Source organism: Myotis davidii, unplaced genomic scaffold (genome assembly GCF_000327345.1).
Source record: "Myotis davidii unplaced genomic scaffold, ASM32734v1 scaffold415, whole genome shotgun sequence".
Classification (NCBI taxonomy): Eukaryota; Metazoa; Chordata; class Mammalia; order Chiroptera; family Vespertilionidae; genus Myotis; species Myotis davidii.
The window spans coordinates 1561506-1571238 of NW_006287951.1; the positions used below are offsets into that span (position 1 = coordinate 1561506).

Sequence of the window (9733 nt, forward strand, 5' to 3'; positions counted from 1 at the left end):
TGTGGTCCTGCTCTTGTCAGGTCCCATCAGGGTCAGCAGCACCTCCACTGCTGCCTGCTGCCAGCACCACGTCACCGACACCCTCCACGTTCTACACCGCCCCCTGATGGTCAGCACACATCATAGTGAGCAGTCGAACTCTCTGTAGAACAATTTGCATATTAGGTTTTTATTATATAGGATAGATTATTTTCTCTTTTCGGTCACCTAGCTATGCTGATTAAGTTCCTTTATCTGCAGATATGAAAATGAGCAGCCATTTCGAAAGGCGGTGGAAGAGGAAATTAACTCTCTCTATAAAGTCATCGATGAAGCTAATTTGACAACAATGGATCTGGAAAGTCAAATAGAAAGCCTGAAAGAAGAGCTTGGCTTTCTGTCAAGGAGCTATGAAGAGGTAGGTGGGGCTGGGCTGACAGTGGGTTGGCTATACTCACCTGTCTGGCCCAGCTTCAAAACACAGGTGATGGGCCCTGGCTGGTGTGCTCAATGGGTTGGGCATCATCCCATGCACCAAAAGGTTGCTGGTTCAATTCCGGTCAGGGCACATGCAGGGGTTGCGGGCTCGACCCCCAGTGTTGGGGGGGCGGGGAAGGGAGGTGCCCGAGGGGAAGGGGGCATAGGAGGCAGCTAATCAATGTTCCGCTCTCACATCAATGTTTCTCTCTCTCCCTCTCCCTTCCTCTCTCTCTCTCTCTAAAAATCAATAAAAATAATAATAAAAGGAAACATAGATGATGGTGGCCCACCTGGGCCTCTCCATGTCACTTGCCCAGGGCTGGTAAAATGCTTACAGTCCCTATGTAGAGGTCAGGCTAGCAAGATGTCTCAGACTCAAAAGGCTTCGGGACCAGGTTGCTCTGAGAACTGGGGGAGGCAGCAGGTCCAAGCACTCGCGAGGGATGGCGCCAGTGTTGAATTGAGGGCGCATCCCATACCTCAAGGCGTTCAACTTCAGAACTTTGTCTTCACTACACAGGACACACAGGATAACTCTGAGCCAGGCTGTGGTCTGCACACACGCGTTAGTGGAATTAGGTCAGATCCCTGAGTGACAGGACGGAGGGGGCCTCCCATGGTGACGTGGTCCAGCCCCACACTGATCCTAGACCACCTGCCTCGTGCCCCTGTCTGACCTGAGGCCTAAAGTGCTTGCAGTTGAAAAGGTGAAAACCCACTTAAGCCCTAACCGGTTTGGCTTAGTGGATAGAGCATCGGCCTGCAGACTGAAGGGTCCCAGGTTCAATTGCGGTCAAGGGCTTGTACCTTGGTTGTGGGCACATCCCCAATAGGGGGTGTGCAGGAGGCAGCTGATCGATGTTTCTCTCTCATTGATGTTTCTAACTCTCTATTCCTCTCCCATCCTCTCTGTAAAAAAATCAATAAAATATATATTTTTAAAAAAACCCACTTAACAGTCTCATGTCAGGAAGCTCCCTCTTCTCTCCCACCTTAAGCAAACCAGGAACCAGGCCCACTTCCTCCTGCTCTTGGCGCTGAGTTCTCCACACTCCCCGACAGTAAGAGAGTCCACAGTTACCCTCAGAGCCCTTCAGCCTCCTCTGACTTCATGAAACACTGCCTACTCTGTGTCGCTACTTAGCTAGTTATTTGGCGTTTTGCTTGGGCCTGGGCTTGTGAAACCGGCGGAGAAACGCATCCTGGGAAAAGAGAATACAGCCCCTGTGCTGGGAAGAGGAGCAGGGACCCCGCCAGTGGCTGTGAAGCCCCACATTTGGCTTTAGCAGAATGAGAAGCAAAGTGTTGCCCACAGCCTGGCCGGTGTGGCTCAGTTGGTTGAGCATCACCCTGTGCACCGAAAGATCGCTGGTTCCACTCCCAGTCAGGGCACATGCCCGAGTTGCAGGTTTGATTCCTGGTCAGAATGCATCCACCAAACGGTTGCCGGTTTGATTCCTGGTACATGCCCAGGTTGCGGGCTCAATCCCCGGTCAGGGTGCGTGTAGGGACAAACAATCAATGATTCTCTCTCACATTGATGTTTCACTATCTCTCTCCCTCTCCCTTCCTCTCTCTCTAAAATCAATTAAAAAATATATTAAAATATATTAAAAAGAAAAAAAAAGTGTTGCCCACAGCACGGGGCTTCTGCTGAGTGCAATGCCAGGCCTTCTTTCCCCCGCAGAACTCACCTGTGTGCGCTGTCATTTTCAGGATGTGAAAGTGCTGTGTAAGCAGCTGGCAGTGTCTGAGCTGGAACAGGTGGACATCCCCCTGGGCGCTGGTCTGGATGACGTCCTTGAGGCGATCAGAATTCACTGGGAGAGAGCTGTCGAAAAGAACCGGGTGGAAGCAGGAGCCTTGCTCCCAGCCCAGGTGAGAGGTAGGGCCCGCACCTCCACTCTGCCCTGTGCGGAGGGAGGCCGAGCAAAGAGGAAAAGTGGTCAACGTGCAAAGGAGCAAGTGCAGCTGTCTCGGTCCCGGTGGACGTACAGGAAATGCGTATTAAGATGACAGTTTGTTGTTTGCCTGTCTACAAACAGAAAATGTTTAAAATGGTAATAATCCTATCTTACATGATAAAAGGCTGATATGCAAATCATCCTCTCAACCAGGAGTTCGACCAGGAGTTCAACCAGGGGGTGGGGCTGGCCGGCCAACTGTCCACAGCCCCTCCCCCTGGCCGGCCCAGCTCCAATCGTCTTGATTGGGGCAGGGCAGGGCAGACCCCACCCGTGCACGAATTCATGCACCGGGCCTCTAGTAATAATAATAATAATAATTAATAATAATAATAATGCTGGCGAGTGTATAGAGAAGGAAGTTTTCACCTATATTTCAGGAAGCACTTCTATGACCCATTTGCATAAGGAATTTCATGATATGAATCAAGAGTCTTATAATGCCCCTACCTACCAGTTGAATAACCTGGACACTGTCCTAAAGATATCATTGAAAATACAAGCAAAGTGTACATCCAAGTGTACTCACTGATGCATTCATTACAAGAGTGAAAACGTTTGGGGAAATAACACATAAATGTTTAATAATAGGATCAAGACCAACCGTGCAATGACATATCAGACAGTTATGGGAAGTGATATTTGTGAAGCATTTATAACAACCTGGGAAATACGCATGCAATAAGCGTGAGAGTGCAGAGTGGTGCATACCAGGGCCAAAAACGTTTTCTGCAAAGAACAAGACAGTAGATATTTAGGTTTCTGGGCCAAATGGCCTCTGTCGCAATATTCAGTTCTGCCACTGTGATGTGAAAGCTGCTGGAGACAATTAGTAACAAGTGAGCATGGCTGTGTGCCAATAAAACTTTATTTACAGGAACAGGAGATGGGCTGGGTTTGGCCTGCGGGCTACAGTATACCAACCCTGGTGCATACAGTAGGGCAAAGCATTCAAACAGAGAAACTAGGCATCACGGAAAGATTAGAAAGAAAACTCTACAGCATTCATGGTGCTAGTGGTGGTTGTCTTTGAATGAGGGGCCTGTCGAACACTTTGAAACGTTTTTCTTGCTTTTGAGTATTTCTTGAGTTTTTCTTAAGTAGTATGAATTCTATTCAGGGAAGAAAATGATTTTTATTAAACTTCATAAAAATAAAGGCATTAACCAGAAATGGAATGCACAGGGTTTCTTCCTTCTCCATCCCCTACCCATGGATGACTGGGATTTTGAGGCAGGGGATGGAAAGGGCAGAAGAGGGAGGACAGCGTGAAGGAAGTGTGAAAACTAAGGCAGCCACGTGAGGCAAGGCAAGGGGGCTGCTCCTGCGTCCTGGGTTGCCATGGAGCGCTTCTCAACCCTGGCTGCACAGAACTGTGTCAGAGCATTTTCAAAAGGGCCCACGCCCAGGCCCCATGCAGGACCAAGTAACTCAGAAGGAGGAGAGGGACTTTGTGGTTCTCTCTCTCTCTCTCTCTCTCTCTCTCTCTCTCTCTCTCCCCCCCCCCCCCTTTTGTGTGTGTGTGTGTGTGTGTGTGTGTGTGTGTTTTAAGAAATTATAACACTTAGAATATGTATGTCTTGTCAGATTGCCAGGTAATTCCTCCAAGGATATAAAATTGATTTTCAATAAATGGAAAATAGGCAGAAAGAAGGAGTTATTAATAGGAAATACAAATGGGTCAACACTCAACCACTGAGCCACACACACCAGCTGGGTTCTCTCCCTCTCTCTCTCTCTCCTTTTCTCTCTCTCCCTCCCTCCCTCTCTCTCTCCCTCCCTCCCTCTCTCTCAGAGAGGGAGGAGAGAGGGAGGAAAAGAGAGAGAGCAATTTGAGAGCAATTTGCTGTTCCACCCAGGCATGCATTCACTAGTTGATTCCTGTGTGTGCCTAGGCCAGAGATCGAACCCACAACCTTGGTGCTTTGCGATGATGCTCCAACCAGCTGAGCTACCCAGCCAGGGCTTTGTAGTTCTGTAAGCTGGGTGATTTAATGCACAGCCAGGTTTGAGAACCATGAGATATATAAAACCCACCACAAGAAAACCAGGAGGACCTTTTACTTTCTGTCTTCTCCTGCCCCCTTCACTCCCCTGCCCCAAGGACCAATAGGAACATTCCCAGCTGGGTCTTCACCAGTTCTGGAGCCTCAATGTTCTCCAGCCCAGAAAACACCCTCCATTTCCCAGCCCATCCCCCCACCCCCCTTCAACAGCTTCTCCTCTTTCTAACCTTTAGGTCCTTGACCAGATCACAACAAACACTTTTATGGCAAATAGTGCCTGATAACCCCACAAAATGCAGCCTCACCCCAACCTGGTGAGAGGTGAACAACTGAGAGGGAAGGCACAACCCAACCGTGAATTCGATTTGGGTCCATTCCTTCTTCTTTAGGAGAGTCCTGAATATATATCACTAATAACCCTGAAGCCATCCATTTCCACTCCTTCACCTTAGAGGTAGGGAAACGGCGGCCCAGGGCGGGCAGCGGGCACTCGCTGGGTGGGTGGGTGTGGCTTCATGTAGTTCTCCCGGCTCGGCTCTTGGTCCAGGGACCATTTCTCTGCCCGGGGCTGTTGTTTCTCCCTGGCTCTGCCCCCAAAGCTAAATCCCGGTGGCCCAGCAGTTTGCAGCCTTGCATCCGTCCCAACACTCCTGGGTGCACACGCCCTGTAGTGTTTATTTCTTTGCGAAAGGGGGGAGGGGCGTCGTAATGAACAGGAATGTATCCTGCCTAGTGTGAAAAAGAAAAAGAAAAAACTTGGTCATTACTGTCCACCCCTCACCCTCCTGAGAGTCATCACCAGCCCAACAGTCATTCAAACATTCATTCTGAACCGACCCATTCGCGTCTTTTTTATTGAGGCGTCTGAAAGCCGCGTCTCAGAGAACACACACAGCACTTGTGTAGGCTCAGCCGATGCTGCCGGGGCCTCTCGCAGAGAGGCCGAGCTCTGAAAATATTTGCAGAAGGAGCGAATTCCTCTGGCCGTCAACAGAGATGAGAACTGACAGCCAGAAGTCCTCCAGTCAATAGTTTTGTCAGCTGCAGGCAGGCCCTGGGGGCTGACATCTGCCCGTCCGGAGCACCTCTTGTCCGCGTCTCGGCCGCCAAGCGGAAATGTGAAATGGCTTAGCACGCCCGGCTTTTGAAACCTTTTGCAGAGAGAAGGCAAACGTGTATTTAATTCCCTTACAGCCGGGAGGCTGAACATTCATGGACATGCGGACTGTATGTCTTTGTTAGGTTGCCCCAGAAATGGATCCTGAGACAGATACTGAAGTGGAGAAGTGAGGGTAGTTTACTTGGGACATTGGGGAGGGGGAGAGAGTACCAATATACCAGGAGAAGAAGGAGCAGAGACTCAACAAAGAGCATGTTATCCAACCAGCTACCACTGTGGGAGCCTGGAACGTACCCCCCGGGGGTTCTGGGGAGCAGAACAGAATACAGGAGAGGGGAAGGCGAGGAAGTGGGGCACTAGCACCAGCTCCGTCAGGCCTCTGCCGTGTGCTAGCAGAGGGACCCTTCCGTCTTTGGAGAAAGCGCTCGGGCAGAGGTGCAGAACCGGCAGCGAAAGGAAGCCGGGAGAACTAACATGATAAGGCCTGAGGGGTAAAGGCGGATGCCATCGGCACTTCCTACCACTTATCTGCCAAGTCCTTTTATTTTTTTACTTGAGATAAAATTGGTTTATAACATTACATAAGTTTCAGCTGTATAATCAATATTATAATTCGACATCTGTACACAGTGATCACCACCAAAAGTCCAGTTACTATCCATCACCACACAGGTGACCCTTTCGCTCATATCGCCCACCCCCTAAACCCTCTCCCCTTCCGTTAACCAACAACCTGTTTTCTGTGTCTGTGAGATCGGTTTTATTTGTTTGTTTTTTTGGAGGTTATTTTTTTAGATTTTTACATATAAGTGAAATCATATGGTATTTGTCTTTCTCCATCTGGCTTATTTCACTTAGCATCATGCCCTCAAGGTCTATCCATGTTGTTGCAAATGGCGAGAATTTGTTCTTTCCTATGGCTGATTCATATTCCATTCTATATCGATTCACCCATAGATAGATACTTAGGCTGCTTCCTTATCTTGGCTATTGTAAATAATCCTGCTGTGAGCATGAGGGTGCACATATCCTTTCGAATTAGTGTTTTCATATTCTTTAGATAAATACCCCGAAGTAAAATAGCTAGAAGATATGGTAGTTCTATTCTTCTTCTTTTTTAAAAAACATATTTTTATTTATTTCAGAGAGGAAGGGAGAGGGAGAGATAGAAACATCAATGATGAAAGAGAATCATCAATCGTCTGCCTCCTGCACACCCCACACTGGGGATCGAGCCCACAACCCGGGCATGTGCCCTGACCGGTAATCAAACCGTGACCTCCTGGTTCCTAGGTTGTGCTCAACCACTGAGCCACACAAGCTGGGCATCTTCCTCTTCTTTGGTCTCCAGCATGTGCTTGGCACATGTCGTAGAGACGTAGACCTTCAGTAACTGTAGTCGAGCATGTGCTGGGTATAAAAAGCCACGTCAGAGAGGATAGAGGGGTGACTGAGAGGTTGTCCCTGCACAATCTGATGTGGAGGTTGGCTGGGGTGCAGGCGGGAGGCAATGGAGAGAAAGACCACCTTCCACAAGGCAGAAAGGGATGTGCGGTGAAAGCAGTGCCGGCAAAGCATGGAGTGAGCACTTTCCAGGTGCTAGGCCGTGAGCTAAGTCCTTGATAGGTGTTTCCTCATATAATCTTCTCAATACGACATAGGATTGTGATTTTACCCATTTTTTAGAGGAAGGAACTGAGGCACAGGGAGGTTCAGTAACTGACCCAAGTAGCCGAGCTATGATTCAAACCATGCTTTCTGACTGTTGACATAAGAATGTCCAAGCCTATAGATTTAAAAAAAATGTATGAGTTTATTTGAGCCAAACTGAGGACATCCCCAAAAGCAAGATCTCAACGGACTGAGGAAATGCTATGGCAATGGCAGTGTTGCAGTTCTTTTTATGCATTTGAACCAAAGAAGGGAAATAAGGAGAGTCCCATGAAATCCACTGATGGTAGATTACGGAGGCAGGAGAAGGCAAGGTGGGGAAATCTCTATGATTCGATAAAAAGAAAAATGGAGAGATACATAGTACTTCCTTTACATTACCTCAGGCTGCCTCTGTAACCTTTGTTAAGAAAGGGTTTTTACAGCCGTCATCAAATGGAATAACATGGAATGGATGTAGCATTAAAAATAATGATTGTTAACCTTGAACATGGGCTGTTAACCTAGAGGAGCAAGAACAATGGACAGGGCTCAGAACAAAGACAAACCTTTTATTAAGGGAGTTACATGCCTGGGGTGTGACTACCACCATGACCTGCTCAGTTAGGAATTTATGATCAAACCATCCCGTAAGGCTACTTTCCTGTCACTGAGCCTGTCAGATTCACTGTATAGTCCCTCCCTGAACTGACACCCTCTCTGCCAGGCTGGCCTACACAGATTACGTGGCGTGGGGAACAATGATTCGTTTTTTTAATGACCAAACGTGCCCTGTCTGGCTCAATGATCAGTGCACCAAAGGGTCATGGGTTTGATTACGGGCCCTGCTTGCTCAGATGCATAGGGGAGGCAACCAAATCTCTCTCTCTCTCTCTCTCTCTCTCTCTCTCTCTCTCTCATTCTCTCTTCTCTTTCTCCTTTCCTCTCTCTCTCTCTCAAATCAATTTAAAAAAAAAGCCTTTCCCAGTACCTCAAACTTTTTAAACAGGGGGCCAGTTCACTGTCCCTCAGACTGTTGGAGGGCCGGACTATAGTTAAAAAAAAACTATGAACAAATTCCTATGCACACTGCACATATGTTATTTTGAAGTAAAAAAACAAAACAGGAACAAATACAATATTTGTATTTGCATGTGGCCCGCGGGCTGTAGTTTGAGGACCCTGGAATAAAAGGACAAGCAGTGACATCTTGTAGAATGTCCGAGGGGCTAGAGGCCTATGCCGGGCTCTGTGAGGATCTTTCCAAACCAAGGCCCCGGGCCTTCCCCGCGGAATACTGGTGCTCTGTGATACTAGACTGGGAATGGGGTGCCCCCAGGGCTCCATTGCCTTGCCTTTCTCCGGGACAATGAATATAACGAGGTTACTATGATCCTGGGAGGCCAAGACACTTAGAACAAAGCGGTCGGTTGTGCTCTGCAGCGGAGCGTGGCTGGTTTTCACCGTGACAAAACCCAGAGAGCTTCCGAACCCCACACAGCGCCTGCTCAGGGCGAGGCAGGACACACACGTTTCAGCCCCTGCCCGTGCAGCCTGTGTACGTGCTGCTGAGCACACACCTGCCTCCTGCCTCTCCACTCTGCCTCCTCCAAGCTCCCCCCTCCCCTCACACTGCACAGTGGCATTTCTTCCGCCTCCAGGTCATTGCCAAGGACGTTTTGGGAAATGGCAGTGCTACTCCGCAAAGTGGGTTTGGAGATGGCTTTCCCCGCTCCATTTGGAGACTCTCACCTGCTCCATTCTGACTCACTCAAAAGCCTGCTGCCTCTCTTCTCTTGCATCCATCCTTCACAGGCAGCGACATGCAAATGTAATTGAAATTTTTTTTTAATTTGAAGTTTTTTCCCATATTTCAAAATGTTCACGTGCTCTCCTGCCCCCAGAAATACAGACAGAGTGCAACCACGGGCAGCCCACCTCCTGCGTGGTGGGGCCAAGATTTCAAGCTGGTTTGAAGGCCTGGGGACCAACATGTTCCCCCTCTCCCCTCTCCCTGCTCCCAGCCCCTATCCACCCCTCCAGGGGATTTGTTTTAATATTATGAGCTGTTTCAGTTACCTTCTATGTATGGCGAGTACAGCAGTTCTGTCGGTTTCTGTAATGATCTAGACCAGGGGTCATCAAACTTTTTAAACAGGGGGCCAGTTCACTGACCCTCAGACCGTTGGAGGGCCGGACTATAGTTTAAAAAACAAACAAACTATGAACAAATTCCTATGCACACTGCACATATCTTATTTTGAAGTAAAAAAACAAAACGGGAACAAATACAATATTTGTATTTGCATATGACCCGCGGGCCGTAGTTTGAGGACCCCTGGTCTTGTGGAACTGAGTCTTTCACCTATGGAGTCTGATGCTATCTTCAGGTAGACAGTGTCAGAATGGACTGAATTGTAGGACATCCAATTGGTGTCAGAGAATTGCTTGGTGTGAGGAAAAACCCCACATATGGAATTGGGTACAAATTTGCAGTGATATATTCAGGATTTTTAAATCTCCCATTTTTAACT

At 48.4% G+C, this 9733-nt stretch overlaps 1 protein-coding gene across 1 annotated transcript in view; it reads left to right on the plus strand.

Moving 5' to 3' along the window:
* The window catches only part of BFSP2 (beaded filament structural protein 2), a 66012-nt gene that overhangs the window by 22841 nt on the left and 33438 nt on the right, over nt 1–9733 (plus strand). Inside the window, exons 3-4 of the mRNA XM_006759780.2 lie at nt 241–397; nt 2176–2337. Coding sequence (XP_006759843.1) covers nt 241–397; nt 2176–2337 — 319 coding nt within the window. The remainder of the gene's footprint in view (nt 1–240; nt 398–2175; nt 2338–9733) is intronic.